General features: G+C 39.1%; 1 protein-coding gene across 1 annotated transcript in view; it reads right to left on the bottom strand.

Moving 5' to 3' along the window:
* The window catches only part of tp53bp1 (tumor protein p53 binding protein, 1), a 116,421-nt gene that overhangs the window by 63,965 nt on the left and 35,530 nt on the right, over nt 1-16,926 (bottom strand). The window contains 12 exon segments of the mRNA XM_062030482.1: nt 486-549; nt 630-806; nt 3,133-3,249; nt 8,046-8,880; nt 13,194-13,381; nt 13,455-13,549; nt 13,628-13,754; nt 13,941-14,092; nt 14,170-14,386; nt 14,593-14,654; nt 14,740-14,824; nt 14,916-15,003. Of these exon segments, the coding sequence (XP_061886466.1) occupies nt 486-549; nt 630-806; nt 3,133-3,249; nt 8,046-8,880; nt 13,194-13,381; nt 13,455-13,549; nt 13,628-13,754; nt 13,941-14,092; nt 14,170-14,386; nt 14,593-14,654; nt 14,740-14,824; nt 14,916-15,003 (2,207 nt within the window).

Below are 16,926 nucleotides of genomic sequence, written 5' to 3'. Positions count from 1 at the left end.
CTTTTTGCTGAAATTCGCCATGTGGGCCTAATGCATGTTGATTTTCGTATGGTCCCCAGGAGTTTGACACCTGTGCACTATAGCAACTGTCAAGCATGGTGGTCATAGCATATGGGGCTTTTGTGCTTCCAAAACATTTGACTATAACTGTAAACCAAATACATATCTAGTAGTTTTCCCTTGTCACATGAAAGTGACCAAAATACGTATATACATTAGGCTTTAGTATATTACCTTGCAGCTCCTCAACAACGAACAATTTGAACTAAATACCTCCGACACTCAAAATTGGGCATTATTATGTACTGTATGTGACAGGAGATCTTATTGGATCTCATGAGACTATAAAGGTGGAACAAAAGAAATGGAAATGCACTGACCAGCAATGATTAAGGCAATCTCAAGGCTCAGAGGAAAATAATATTTTCATTCACAATGCCTTAAAAGAAAGCAGTTAATAGAATAAAAGAACAAATCAATCATACCTGGTTGCCTTGGCAACAGCAGTCACCTTAGCAACAGATCCATCCTCATCTGATTGTGAGGGTTCTGCAAAGAAAGGGTTTTGTTATTGAGGAAGGACACCATCCTGACGATACAAGTATGCTGGGCAAGTCATACAAGCTTACTCTGCAAGCTGAACCGTTCCGAGCTTCCCTCCTCAACAGGGGTCACCAACTTCATCCTTAGACTCAGTTTAGTGTCCCCATTCCCCGCCTCTGCAGTGTCCTCTGCTGGAACAATGTCTGCCATCACCACATCAGCGCCAACATCACCAGCAATATCTGAATTCCCGCAAAAGGTCTCTAAATAAACGGACAAGGAATACGACAATGCTCATCTTAAATATTGTTTCACAATTTGATATTTAGTTTTTCTTGACAATTCAGAATGTCTATCGCACTACTGGTCATAGAGTAGACAGAACAGTTCTAGTTTGAAAACCTGGTGCTGGGGCTAAAGTATTTTTCCTTTAAGGGGGGACATACCCCCAGTTAAGCCAGCATTACTCTAATATGACCACGTTTTTCAGTAACGAGTAATCAGTTACTTATCTAAGTCACTGTGCGTTATATATATTAACTTTCTTCTTGCGTCTCGCCTGCAACGAGAAGCTAACAAGCCAAATAGAGTTTGTGAACAGTGCTCCAAAGTACTGATTTTGTGTTGATTTATGGTGGATACAAACGAAGAATTTACATGTGCAAAACCAGTGATATATGATAAAACAAGGCGGTCAGCTAAAGGACTGCCCCTCTCAATCAAACACAAAAAACCAGGTGAACAGCTGATTTTAGTACATCCAGTGCTGACATAAGGCATCCACCACCACATGACTTGCATTCCCATGTGTGACCATACAATGACGGATATACAAAAGTAAAAAGACCATAATGACCACAAAGATACAAAGTACAGCACAGGGACCCTCTCTAGACGGTGACTTATTTGTCATTGGCCCCTGGCACACTGTCGATACAACATTTTACAAAAAACGTGCAATCTAGTTACTGGTACTTACAACATAAAGTAGTTAGTCATGTACTTTTTGAAGGGGTAATAGGTAACCAGTAATTGTTATTTTGAAATTAACTGTGGAAACACTGCATGCCCCAACAAATGTGGTTTTACTCTATTGTGGTGCAAAACAATATTCAGATGAAAATAAATTAATTACATTTTTTCTGACTTGTAAATGTCATTACAATGTTGGATACTTGAGTTGAACAATGCCAAAGCATCAAATCCGAAATTGCCGTGAGCTTGCACGCGGTTTTGCAACCGGCTACATCGTGAAGTCACCGTAAGGTTTACGTAGTTATTTAGACAATAAAAGGGGCCTATTACGCAAAACCAACTTTTCTTCCCTGTGGGCACCCGTTTCTATATATTTAGGATTTTCAATAAGTCCTGAAAGTTTGAAATCAAACCATTGCGGAGATGCCTTTTTCCAAACTAGCTTCAAAAAAGCCATTTGGAATCTGAGGAGCTAGTGACATATTTGTTGCTGGTTACATTAGCTGATATCGGCATAAATGGTAGAGGTTTACTCAAAGAGTTTTGCGCGAATTTGCCATTGTAGTCCAAAGTTGTAATCACCAAGTTATTTTTTTTCTATCCTCTTGTTGTGGGGCAGACTGTCTTGTACATGCACATGTATCCTCCACTGTTGCCAATTTTTATACAAAGTAGGGAGAGAAGACTCAGTTGAAGTGGAGGGACGTAATAAGACTGCCCACAAAACAGAGCATTCACAAGAGCTTCAAGATGGTCTGTATAACAGAGTCAATGCAAATTTTGGACAAAAGAACAACCATTAAATGTTATGTAGACCACAAGAAAGTGTTTTAAAATGTAGAAACAATCATAATACAACCCCTTTAAGTCAAGCTTTCAGCCTGCTTCAAGTCAAAAGTATACACAAAAAAGGTAGGATAAAGTATTGTTTTCATGTAATTGTGGCGTGTGCGACATGTAGTACCAGAAATACTTCTAAAAGCACCTTTTTTATGTGGCTCTGAATCAATCGGCAAGTGGGCAGGTGTACTTAATGTTGTGATCAGGTGAATCCATTTGATGATTGTGAAGTTTATTTTTAACCATGTCTGGAAAAAAAATTGCGGTGTCGATTTTAAGATAAATATTTAACAGTGTACATTTTCAAAATATAAATTATAATACTTTTGGATAGAGTGGGGCATGGTTTCATTTGCAATTTTGGAATGCCTCCAGTATAGAAAAAGAACGGGTTACAAAAGCATACATCCCCTTTAAGATAAAATGTAGTGAGGCCTCTGCTAGCACAACAGCTGCTTGGGTGGAATCCTCCTAATACTGTAAGTATCCACTTCAATCATCGCAATGGTCAATTCAAGAGCACCCCTGAAACCAAAGGTGGCTGTGTCATGTTTGTTATTTGTTTAAGGCTAAACTATTGATTCTCTCAGGATGTAATAAAAAGAAAGCATTAGTAGACACCCTACCTTTCAGAGATGGTTTCTCAACCTAGCAGCTGAGTTTTGACCTAAAGAGTTAGCCGATCGGTGCGATCACATGCACCTGCTTAGTGGTTGCTTGGTATAAATCAGTGCACTGGAAAGCATAGAGACGAGAAGTTACACCGGCACGCACCAATAGGTGTGCTGTGTCTGAGGGTCCTTTTCAGCTGGTTGATTAGCGGCGGCGTAGATCCAACAGCAGGCCCAATCAACTCCCCTTCTTTAGGAAGTGTGAAATGGAAGGATATGTCTGCATAAGAAAAGCATAAGAATCAGATTAGGGGTTTGTCAGCAAGTTTAGCAGCAAATGTCAAATATTGTACAACAGGGGTGTCCAAACGTTTTTAAACAGAGGGCCTTATTCAGAAAATTCAAGGATGTTCAGACCAAACCAATCCAATGTGCAGTGCTGAGCAAATGTATGCCGAAATCTATAAAATATGTTTAAATAAAAAAAGTTATGGTTACTTATTAGGGAAATACAAAACCCAAAACCAGTGAAGTTGGCACATTGTGTAAATCGTAAATAAAAACAGAATACAATGATTTGCAAATCCTTTTCAACTTATATTCAATTGAATACACTGCAAAGACAAGATACTTAACGTTCGAACTGGTACACTTTGTTATTTTTTGCAAATATTAGCTCATTTGGAATTTGATGCCTGCAACATGATTAAAAAAAGCTGGCATAAGTGGCAAAACCCATGGGGAAAGTTGAGGAATGCTCACAAACACTTAGTTGGAACATCCCACAGGTGAACAGGTTAATTGGGAACAGGTGTGTGCCATGATTGGGAAAAAAAGCAGCTTCCATGAAATGCTCAGTCATTCACAAACAAGGATGGGGTGAGGGTCACCACTTTGTGAACAAATGCGTGAGCAAATTGTCCAACAGTTTAAGAACAACATTTGTCAACGAGCACCATCTACCGTCCGTAATATCATCAAAAGAAGAATCTGGAGAAAACCAAAAACCAACATTGAATGCCCGTGACCTTCGATCCCTCAGGTGGTGCTGCATCAAAAAGCGATATCAGTGTTTAAAGGATATCACCACATGGGCTCAGGAACACTTCAGAAAACCACTGTCAGTAACTACAGTTCGTCGATACATCTGGACCAGGAGGCGTGTGGGTCGGATCACAGCTGACTCTTCTCACCCTGGACACACACTATTCTCCCCTCTCCCCTCAGGCAGGAGACTACGCTCCATCCAGACCCACACCTCCCGCCACCTGAACAGTTTTTTCCCCTCGGCCATCAGGCAAATGAACAAGAACTCCTAACAGCAGCTCCTTGAATTCCTTGAATCCCTTCTAAGTCTATCTGATAGCTCAGTCACAGCTCTTTTTATACCAAATATGTGTTATATGTGTTTTATGTCGCACGTTTGCACCAAGAAAAATTCCTAGTTTGTGAACCCGTTCTCAAACAATGGCAATAAAACTATTCTGATTCTGATTCTGTAAGAGTAAGTTAAAACTCTACTATGCAAAGTGAAAGCCATTTACCAACAACACCCAGAAACGCTGCCGGCTTCGCTGGGCCCGTGCTCATCTAAGATGGACTGAGGCAAAGTGGAAAAGTAGTCTGTGGTCTGACGAGTCCACATTTCAAATTGTTTTTGGAAACTGTTGACGTTGTGTCCTCTGAACCAAAGAGGAAAAGAACCCTCCGAAATTGTTCTAGGCACAAAGTTTAAAAACCAGCATCTGTGATGGTATAGTTGTGTATTAGTGCCCATGGCATTGGTAACTTACTGTGAAAGCACCATTAATGCTGAAAGGTACATAAAGGTTTTGGAGCAACATATGTTGCCATCCAAGCAACTTGCTTATTTCAGCAAGACAATGCCAAGCCACATTCTGCACGTGTTACAACAGCGTGGCTTCATAGTAAGAGTACGAGTACTAGACTGGCCTTCCTGTAGTCCAGACCTGTCTCCCATTGAAAATGTGTGGCGCATTATGAAGCCTAAAATACCACAACGGACTGTTGAACAACTTAAGCTGTACATCAAGCAAGAATGGGAAATAATTCCACCTGAAAAGCTTCAAAAATTGGTCTCATCAGTTCCCAAACGCTTACCGAGTGTTGTTAAAAGGAAAGGTGATGTAACACAGCTGTAAAAAAAACAAAACCCTGTGCCAACTTTTTTACAATGTGTTGCTGCCATTAAATTGTAAGTTAATGATTATTTGAAAAAAAAATTAGTTTCTCAGTTCAAACATTTAAGTGTGTTGTCTTTGCAGTCTATTCAATTGAATATAATTTGAAAAGGATTTGCAAATCATTGTATTCAGTTTTTATTTACGATTTACACAACATGCCAACTTCACTGGTTTTGGGTTTTGTAAATGGAAAATTTTATCAGTTTTTGTATAAAAAATTTTTTTATAAATGTTTGAATTGTATTAATTATATTGTATAATTTCAATTATAATGCTTTAATATAATCATAATAACTACAATAATTTTTAATGAAAGAATACTGTGTAACAATTTAGTATTTTCTCTGGGGGTTTTTTGCTTTCATAAGAAAGTGAATTAGAAAATTCTTGAAAATGTCAAGACTGAAAACATTCAGAAGCAAAAATATCATTCACATTTAAAAAAAGTATTTTTATGAATCATTAAATTTATAATTTGAAATATAAAAGTTGTGTTCAAGGAAAAGTTTGTTATTTCGTATTTCCAGACCCAAAACATTTCCCAATGGTATTAGGAACATTGCCCTACTGATGGTGGTCAGTATTCATTTTAAACTTTTAAGTTGGTGTTGTGCTTTTCTTTGCTGTATACATTAGTAACTATCAATACTAACTGCAGTGATTCTGAAACTGTAGTGGTGTGCGGGCTTCATCTAGCCGAGGATGTCGTTGTGGCTTGTGCAGCCCTTTGAGACACTCGTGATTTAGGGCTATATAATTAAACTTTGATTGATTGACTTTAAAATAAAACCTACGCCTTGTTTTAAATTAATACTTAGGCCTACTACACTACTGTATTTTAATGGTGGCCATTATAGTGGTAATTGGAGTGCCAAGTGTTTTCTGAGGTGGTAGTTGGGTGAAAAAAGTTTGAGAACCACTGCTATACTGTATTACTATATAACTGCTATAACATCTGCCCTGACTAGCAACAGTACATTCCTCCCTGTCCGTATGTGGTTTGAGCTGCTTTGTCACAAAAAATCTACCAGTTGCATAATTCGATAGCGGCGGTCTATCTATTTACGTTACCGCGTCAAAAAATGCTACTTTAAGATTCAAAACGCCGATTTAGATATCAAATAACGCTACCACTGTAGAATAGCTGTTGTTTAGTAAATTTCAAGATATATACGAAGTACATTCGGAGAGTCATAAATAGCCTACAAATTATAATCCCGATACTGCTCGGTGGTAGACCACAACTTGTCGTAGTTTTCGTTTCATTGTTTTCACGGAAATTGCTATTGCTGTTTTAAACTGTGACGAAAACGAAAATGTAAGCTACCATTATTAGCGTCAATGTGAACTTCCTCACACTGTAATAGTCTACATGCTTACTGGTCAGAAAACACCATGACAGAAATATACTTAAAAATAATGACTTACAGTACTTGTAGCCCCAGTGACAAATTAGTCACCTCTATGTAAACGAGGTAGCTCATTTTGACCAGTATTGCCAACTTCTTAGTAAGGAAAGTAGCTATTGGATGTCATAAAAGTCGCTACAAATTGTTAGATGATATTATTACCTCCTTTGCATGATTGATTACAATGGACGCTGTAAGAAAGAGGAATAACGTAGTGGGAGAGATACAATTTTGAGTTTAAAAAAAATGCTAATTGTGATTAGAGCTGTAAATGAACTTTTTTCTTTTGATTCTTAGTTAAGTTGTATGTTTCTTTTTTCTACATTTTCAAATGTTAAGAGTATCAAATTTGATCAAAAAACTGAAGGGTTGTGATATTCACAAACAAACCATTGACTGGTTCATTAACATGAACGATAGGTTTGTTTTTATTTTTAGCGTGACAGTGATTAAAAACATGTACACCTCACTCTTAACCACGGCAGGGACAGCAGCAGCTTTGCACAGAGTTGGTGTGGGTCTCCTCTCTGCTCCGACTGTGTCTGGGACTGCTGTGCGAGGCTAGTGTCGTCAACCTGACCGCCTGTGAGAAGGCCGAACTGGCTTTTGATTGAAGACATTAACTACAGAGTGATACTTTCATGTCTCCAAAACATCCTAAAAAAGTTGTTAGATTTATCGCTAATTGGTTTTGGTAAAGTAAGTTACTGAGAGGAGTTGGAAAGTCCCTAGATTTGGCGTGAAAGTCGTCAAGTTTGCAAAACTGATTTTGATGGGAATTTATTAACTGACGAAAACGTTTAACGCTGATGCGCATGCTCAGTGGCTCACTTTGACAGAACATCTCTTTAGAGGCTCAAAAATGTTGGGGACCCAATTTGTTATGCACTGTATGTCAATATATGCATGCTATGCTAACTTTTTCTTGTGACCTTTTTCTTTCCTCTTCGATTTGGCGCTTAATCTTCTTTGTAATGTTCGTATGTGACCTGTGTGAAGCTGACCCCCCTTGTCGTTGTAAATAATAAATATCACTGCTGTTCATTTGTGCTAAGTTTTTGATTGTTTGTGCTGACATAAAACATTTGTGCAACTATGGTTTTTAATGTTAACATTGTATTATCATTCACATTCGTTGTGGTGTGCCGCTTGGAACTCAAATATTACCACCAATATTTTTTTTGACAGCACAAACATAGCACAAACATTTGGGACAAGTTTTGAGAAATTTAGACATGGTCAGGGGCCTGCCATACGTTTGGGACAAGTTGGGTAAGATTTGTACAAGATGGTGGTGGGGGTTGGGGGGAATCACGGGTCAGAAATATATCAACCGTGTTTATAGATTGCAGAAAGAGGCAAGCGCAAGGAAAACGAGTGACACATATGGCCTCTGGGCCGCACTTTGGACACCTCTGATGTATGCCTTGTCCTCCAAAACATTATGGTGGTCGCCATTGTACCTCCTGAGCTGTCACAAAGGCTCTTGCTTTGGAGTTCTTCTGGTTCCTGCGCCACAGAGTGATGGCCATTAGTGGACGTCGACACTTTGCCTGACTGGGAACTTAGGCCTTTTAGAAGTTGTGGCGTGGTTTTGGGAGGAGCCTGTGAATCTCTTTGACTCTCTCCAACCACAACCATGCTCTCATCTCCATCTTCACACTCTTCATCATCAGGGGACCTCAGTTGGCTTTGGGAGAGGATTAAAGCCATAGCTGAAGCCCCGCTTCCCAATGAGCTTTCTACCTCTATCCTCACCTCTTCATCCTTTGTGACAGCAACTTCTTCCATCTGTGCAGGCCTATTCATTTCAACTTTGTTAGCCTGACATTTCTGTGACAGTGATTGTGACTGAGGTACAGTTCCTTCGACAGATCCTTGGGAGATCACCGGCTGCGAGCAAGACACAACGATGGGAGTACTCGACTCGGCACATCCTTCCGCATTAACATTATGTACATTCAAAAGAGTTGTTGGTTGACTGCAAGCTTTGAAGCTTGTAGCGATTTGTGCTTCAGAAGTGACACCATTACACTCTTTCCTCTGAAACACAGAGTCAGCAGTATCAACACCAGGTAGCTCTTCTAGTTCTTCGATTTGTGTAGCCTGGCTATCCTCGTTGATCTCCTCAGACATCTTCAGGGCAGAGTAGCTGTTCTCCGTGTCAACACAGAGCTGTAAAGGTAATGTAAACGAAGAGGGTTCCAGGTGAGGAGATTCCTGCTTAGGAGGCAAGGATGACGTATTTTTATCGGACTGTTGTGGAGCCTCCTGACTCAGCGTTGGGACAAACACATCCTGGACAAAAACAATCAAGGGGAAGGACTTAAATAATGATTTACAACGTTTTACAACCTATTCACATTCAGAAAAAAAGTTGTATCAAACATTATGCAGTATCATATTTGAGTAAGATATCAAAACACCAAAAACACCTGTCAGTTTGGCTCCCTTTTCCACTGCACTGCACTGCCCATATAAGGGTATTATTTGTGGCGTTCACAATTGTATTGTACATCATTCATAGGAAGCCGCATTGCAGGAGCATCGGTCCATTAAAAACATGCTGACAAACAAATAATTTCTCTAACTGTATGTTCTAAATGTAGACATTGGGACTTCAAAGTTGAATCTGCATACTACATGTTACCAATCAGTTTCTACATGTATATATGTCATACCATGATTTTGCAACAGATTGCTATATCTTGTCAATTTATGTTTGTTGGCCAACAGCAATGAGAGAAGTAATAGACCTGTTCGATATCGGCTTGCTGGGATGTTACTGACGTCACGTCCGACTTATGTCCCCGGCCAACGAATACACGTGCTGGTCAAGGTAGCTCTGTTTAAAATGGGTACTCTGTGCCATTTAGTCTTTCTCGAAGAAAAAATTCTCAATGCTTGTGTTGTTTTTGCCTGTACGAATCTTTCAAATCGCAAAGAGTATAAACGTTTCTTCAGAGTACCTAGAGAGGTAATTAAAAAGGGAGAAAGTGTGCAAGATTTTACAAAACGACGAGAAAAGCAGCACACACTCTACTCCAAGGAAGCAGAGTCGAAGAATGCATGAGTTTGCAGTGATCACTTCGTTAAAGGTTGGTTTGATATGCTTTTAACGTTTATCATTTTCCATTTAAGTATTATCTTGATATTATTTGTATTTCTCAAACACGTTTACTACAAGTGTTTCGAAAAGCAATAACTCCGCAAGTCTAAATAAAAGAAAGCAAAACCTAAAAGAGTTAAAGGAGAACTGCACTTCTTTTGGAATTTTGCCTATCGATCACAATCATTATGAGAGACAAGAACACACTTGTCTTCTTTTTTTTTTTACAATGTTAAAGATGATAAAAAACGCTTGAAAGATGTGGCTAATGGGAGTCACCGTTGTAGCCTTCAAAGCCCTCTAAAACAGCTTTAAAACCCTCCAGCAACGTTTTATATACACACTGCCAGTCTATATACAATGTAGACTGGCAGCTGTATATTGGTCAAAACAATATGTAATATGTTCAATATTTACCATATTTTGATAATTGTAATAATTTCCAGGACTAATTTCTTTCGCGCATAGATTTCCGTTTGCACAGCAGCGCACTTACGACTTCCGGCAACAACTTGTGTTTCTACTTCCGGAATCAAACACGAGTGCGTTTTGTAATCATGGCAGACTTGGTACCAGACAACAAAGACGACTATTTTTGGACAAATGAGGATTGACAACCTTATACTTTTGAAGCTAAATGTACTGCTGCTTATAGAAGCCAGCATGAAGGAAGAGTGAGACCTTAAAGCAGACATAAGCCGAAGCCAAGCTTTTTTGACATAAATGGAGTGCTGACCCAAAATCAACAGGAAACGTCCCCGGCCAGCTGGACCAGATGAACAACTGGCCATGGAGTGAGTCACTTTAATATCGATCATGATACACGCAGCACGCCATGCGTGTTAGTACAACTACAGTACATACGCTGTCTGGCTAGATGTGTACAAACAAAACATGAAATGTGGGCTAATACTTTACAGATATTGTAATATGATTGTTCATGTTTGTTCATGTTTTTCAATCAGTACAATTGTCGTATCGCAGTGTTGTGCATACAAACTCAAACGCGATTCGTGTTGATGTAGAAGCTATTAAATCTTGTTGTAATTAGCTTTTACGGCTAAGCCCGTAGCATGGCGATGCGTTACTACATTAGAAAAAAAGTTTGTCAGTGTTCGCTCTTACAATAACAATGTCGCTACAGCTTGGTTATTATACAGGTTACTTTGTAACGCGTTACTGTAACGCCGTCATTTTCGGCGGTACCTAATAATCTAACACATTATTTTTTATATTCAGTAACTCAGTTACCGTTACTACATGATGCGTTACTGCGTTATTTTACGTTATTTTTTATATAATATCGGCTAGAAACTGAGAAGAGCTGAGTGTGTTTTATTGCTGCGGTGTCGTCCTTCCGAATGTTCCTGTGTCACAAGGAAGAGGTGAGCCCCGCGCTCTGTGTGGGTGTGTGTGGGGGGGGCTTGTCTGTGTTTCCTAACAAGACATGGCGGAGCCGAAGCCGAGTTTCTTAACATGGAGATATTCTCACTACTTTTCTTTTGTCGAGCACAAAGAAAAGAACATTTTAGTTAAATGAAAGTTGTGTCTTGGATCAAAGATCCTATCTACTGCCCAAAACAGCAATTCAAATCTGCTGAAACAACATGCTTCGACAAAGCTAGTTAAGAGAGACACACAGCGGCTGGATTTTAACGGAGGGACTGCTAGCCAGGACAAGATTGATAGAGCCATTGCAGCGTGTGTGCTAGAAGACATGCAGGCTATTTCTACAGGGGAGTCACCCGCTTCAGGCAGCTGGACACAGTGGACAGTGAGTACATAAACATGGAAAGCAAGCTAAAGAAAACACTCCAAACTCTGCCTCTGCTCATCATTCAGCACTGAAGGTACACACTCTGTCAATTCTCTTACATACTCTTTCATTCTAGACCCCTAGAGTGTTTGATTATCACATCACTCTAAATGTATGGACTATAAAGTTCACAAACAAAGAGGGATCCTAGTGGGTCAGGCCAATCTTTCCCTCTTTCCTTTTCTCTAAACTAAAACTGGGGAAATGCATAGAGTGTTCTGGGCTTCACTGTAGACATGATTTTATTTCACAATTCCTTGAGAGAAAAAAACGCCTGGTTAGGCGTGTGTATAGCAGTATGTGTGCTGTATATACTGACATGACATAATCATGTCATGTGTGCCTTCCTTGAGTGAAGCCAGGTTTACAACTATGTTGTGACATGTTGTTATTATGCGGTGTGTTACTTATGTATGTTATGTTGCAGCTACTTAAAATAGTTTTGTCAATTTGTTCTGGCCCCAAATAAATTGGCCCTTTGAAACATATCTTTGTCTTTGTGTGTTGTATGTAGACCACATTGCTTAGCAGAGTTCAGTGATGCAAATGCATGTCAAGTTGATCAACAGATTGTATTATTCTCCAGTGCAATAACAGTACTGAAATTAAGGCTAAAAGGGCATTAATGGGAGCCTTAAAAGAAGTAACTAAATAGTTATTTTTCACAGTAACGCATTACTTTTTGGTGTAAGTAACTGAGTTAGTAACAGAGTTACTTTTGAAATAAACTAACTAGTAACTGTAACTAGTTACTGGTTTTCAGTAACTAACCCAACACTGTACGGGTTACAGAACATAAATGAAGTACTGTTGACGTATAATGCATTTTTAAAGTGATTTAGAGGTAGAATTGATTGTTCCCATTAGCTGCATTGCTCGCCACGTAGAACGAGCCGATTTTTACATGTTCTTTCTCCCTGTAAATTTATTCTAGATCATAAATCATGCCTCTCACCTGGACAGAATAAGTCTGAGTAGGTAATCCGACATGTTGAGACACTTTGACAGCCATTTAGGACATGGAACTGACGAGAACGACATGAAAAGCACTTGGCCACCCACCACCCTGGTTTTTTGCGAGGATTATGAGACATTCTTCATCGAAAAGGGAATATATGAACATCAGCAGTTGGCATCCTAATGACAGCTGACGTTGCACAGTAAGTGATGTTTTATTATGTTTGTTGGCTCTCATAAAGTGTTTTTCATACCTACCATTTTTCCCTGAGTAATTTCACTTCATCAGGCTTTTTCTAATATTGTACACTAGAAAACAATAAGACGATGTATTACGATTTGTGCTGATATAGTATTTGCGGTATCGACCAATAGTCAAAACTCCAAAATCAGTAACATAAAGTGAAAACATTGCATCGACACACCCTTACCTTAAATTACTTATGTAGTGTTTTAACACTATATAGAAAAAAAGATTTTAATTAGATTAAAGTACTGCACCTTCTGGATGGGTATAAGGCACACTGGTGAGACATGTAGCTGCTGTGCAGCGGGAAAAGGAGCTTACGACAATGTACACAGTCTACACTACAAAATACCAATTATTAAATTAACTAATATTTACAGTACAAATTTTATAGAGCTGTCCGTTACAACCTGAAAACAAAGACGATTATTTTGGGGTCAAAAAGGCAGTACTTTTGTGTAAGAAAAAAATGCAGTACATACGTGTGAGAACTCTGGCTGAGAGGGTAAAGAGAGAGCTTGCTCTAAGACAAAAGCAGGAGAATTCTGGGATACAGGAGTCGAAGTGGGTGGCTGTGGTTGAGAAGAAGCATCCGTTTCTATTAGTGCTCCTTTTTTTAGGTCAGCTCGCTGTTCTGGAGGCTGCGAAGCATCCATTGGCCCATCGGCACCTGACAAAGCACACATTGTTTGCCTGTAAAGACTCGTTCCTTTATTAAAATTCAGACATAATTTGTGTGTTACCATGTTGGTTCCCCGTTCCTGTTGGTGAATTGGGGACAATTAACGGGATGTGGGGGAAGTTGTTTGGGGTTGGGGCGACATAATCAACAGAGCTTCTAGAGAGGAAATGGGCAAAGAGAATTTCAGGCCATGTGTCTGTGCGCGGTGGTGTGTGCAATTATCATGTCACTTACTGGGACAGGCTCTCCTGCGCCAGTGTGGCCTGTTGAGATACATGCAACAGCCGCAAGCTGTGGGCTGGTGTTGAGGTGGGCTGACCCTGCTGCTCTGGCTCAGACACTGTGCTGTCTACTGAAACATCTGAATTTGTGATTTATCAATACAGAGTATTTTATTTAATCTTTAAACTACACTTGTTACTTTAAATGTGTTGAATAAACAAGTAGAAGGTAAAAGCATCAAAGTTGCCCTCGCCCCGCATCCTGAAGTTTTTCTGTATGCGGCCCTCGGTGGGAAAAGCTTGGACACCCTTGCTGTAGGACGTACCTGTCTTCCCAGCGTCAAACATGTCCCGCTGTGATGATATTATCTCGCAGTCCTGCTGGTCCAGCTCACCGGTGTCTTGGAGGCACTGTGAGTGCAGTAGAGCCTGTACATTTATTTTTGGAACTGACAGGCTGCTGGAGCCAACCTCAGATCTGGAGGGTATATAAAAACATGTATTATTTAAATAGCCCATGCACCTCAAATGAAGAATTTTCAAAATAAGTCAGACCTGTTACTGACGGCTTCGTGATCCGGGTTCTCTGATGTCCCGGTGCTAACACTGACAACCTCGTCGGAGGGAGTCCAACTGTTATGACCTAATCTAGAATACATTTTATTGACTGCTGAAGGCTTGAAATTGGAATCGCCCTCCTGGCTGGTCATTTCTTCAGCAGTAACATTCTGACTCTGAGACAGTGCAAGGAAACCAAACTGTGAGGTTCCCTCTGAAAGACAGGAAAAAAAGACAGATTTTACAGGTAGCGAAATTAGAGGAATTAAAATAAGGATTAAAAATGTATTTAAAAAGTATTACGAAGATTATACAGTCCTATACAAGTACCCTTAATCTATATCTGTTAATTAATTGTAATAAAGTAGCACAGAAGTATTTTTCTAAGTGGTTTGGTAGAGGGTTATTATGGATTCCTACCTTCAGACTGATCGCAATGTTCGGTGGAACGACTAGAGTCAGAATCCATGGGTAAGTTAAACCTGAAATATCAAGCCAGAAAACATTTAAAAACTCAAAGTCTTACTGAGCATGTGCAATCAGCAAAAACACATGGGCTCCATGTACTTTTGCTTGTTTGGAGGAGGACAGACGTTGAGAACCTGACTCTCATCTTGGTATTCTAAATGATGGTTGGGCACAGCAATATTACCTTGGAATAAACAAATAAAACAACCGAACTGTTATTGTCAAGCCAATACAAACAAGATGACTCAATGCTTATATTGTTAGAAAAAACTGACCAGGTCCAGCCTGGTCTTTAGTTTGGCAGCTGTCTGATTGGCTATCAGTCTGAGAGCCTCTACTGCCAAGTGGCGATGATATCAGTTCCTGGAAAAAAGATACATAATCAAAAATAAGAATATTTTTTCAAAATGCACCAAATACTGTACATACAGTCTTCTAATCAAGAAGGATCCAGTGTATTTGTGGTGGTGTATTTGTGATAGAGATTGACCGATATGTTTTTTTCAGGGTTGATACAGATTACTAGTAGTCAAGGAGGCCGATGACTGATATTTGGAGCTCAGTTGATATTAATTTACAGTTAAAGTTAGCTAAACATGAATACTATACGTCAGTAAACAGCTGTACGAGGCTTTAAGTTGTTTTTTTAAACATTATGTTTTAGAAAATGTCAGATCAGTATAGACATGATGTGTTTTTCGGTGCAAATTTGAATTAATTTAGCACCAAAACAAATCAGGGGGTACAACAAACACCCTTTATTACGTAAAAGAAGCATCAAAATTTGCATTTAAAACTATAGGAAATACATCACAATAACTTGCAAGCTAACCATTTTTCTAGTAGTTTATGGATTTAATATCGTATAAGGTTTCCTTGTGAGGAACTCTGAAATATTGGTTGGTTGGTTGAAGTTTATTTCATTAATTTCATTTCATTTATTGGGACAATGTACAATTACATTATGCATAAAGCAGAGATGCTTGTACCAGACTGGAGCTTAGTAGATAATTTCAATCTGTAGTCCTAAAGGGGATGGATCAAAGTTAAATTCAAATTCATTCAAATGCATCATCCAAATATACATACGTACATACATACTGATATTTTAAAAAGCACAACTTTACTCAACACACTACTAACATTCGGATGAAATGCAACCTTCATCATGGATACAGTACAAGTCACTCACATATCAAAATCCCAACGATTCACTTAAATCACAAGTGCGTACATCTCTGGTTATCTAAAAAAACATGTTTTGCTTCTCCTGTAAAGGAAGTGAGTGAATTCAAACTCAGCATCTCAGATGGAAGCTTGTTCCACAGTCTTTGAAGAGAAAGCAGATTGGGTGAAGACTGTTTTACATTTTGGGATACTACACTGCCCTCTAGTACCTCTGGTTAGTCTTGTGGCTGTATCTGAGGTCCGATGGACAAAATCTGAATGGAGATTGAGCTAAATTATGAACAATTTCGTAGACCATTTGGATATATGAGAGTGATATAAAATAGTAAAAAATTAAGCATATTGGATTTGTTTAGAATGCTCAGGTGACGATATTGTTGGCTTTTTTTGGCCTGAATTTTAAGGGTGTGTTTGTAGATTAATTCTAAAGGTTTAATGGTTGTTTGGTTTGCTTGATACCAGCTGGTAATACAACAAGAGAAGTGTGACATGATCATTGCATTTAAGTAGCTTTTAGCTGCCTCGACTGAGTGTGAATTTTGTATACTTTTGAAGGTGGCAAGATTATGTGTGTTTTTGTATTTTTTTTTTTTTAATCGAGGAAGGGGTCAAGTATGAGTTTGTATAGGTTTCTCATGGACCGTGACAGCGGGGTATTTATCACATGACTGCAGTGTTTTCGATGTTCAGGGTGAGGCAGGAATCGTGGAGCCATTGAATTATACTTTCCATGGCTGATGTAAATATGCCTGCCACTTCTGCCATGTTCTTTCCATGAGTGTATATGGCGGTATCATCAGTGAACATTTGTATTTTGACATTGTTACATATTGTAGGTAGATCATTGATTTACTGGACCCAGATTCGAACCTTGAGGAAGTCCTGTGGTGCATAGTTTTTGGGCAGAGGTTGTTTGCTTAATCCTAAGTGTTTGACTGCGATCCGTCAAGTATGATCTGATCCAATTTATGAGTCAGAGGATACATTCATTTTGGCCAATTTGTAGTCAAGTGTCATGTGGTGAAGAACTGTGTCGAATGCATTACGGAGATCAAGATCACTTAAAACATGTATACAGTTTCAATATGATACAGTACA

This window comes from Entelurus aequoreus, linkage group LG02 (assembly GCF_033978785.1).
Source record: "Entelurus aequoreus isolate RoL-2023_Sb linkage group LG02, RoL_Eaeq_v1.1, whole genome shotgun sequence".
In the NCBI taxonomy this organism is placed as follows: Eukaryota; Metazoa; Chordata; class Actinopteri; order Syngnathiformes; family Syngnathidae; genus Entelurus; species Entelurus aequoreus.
The sequence above is the reverse complement of the archived record's forward strand: the minus strand, read 5'-3'. Positions and strand labels throughout refer to the sequence as shown.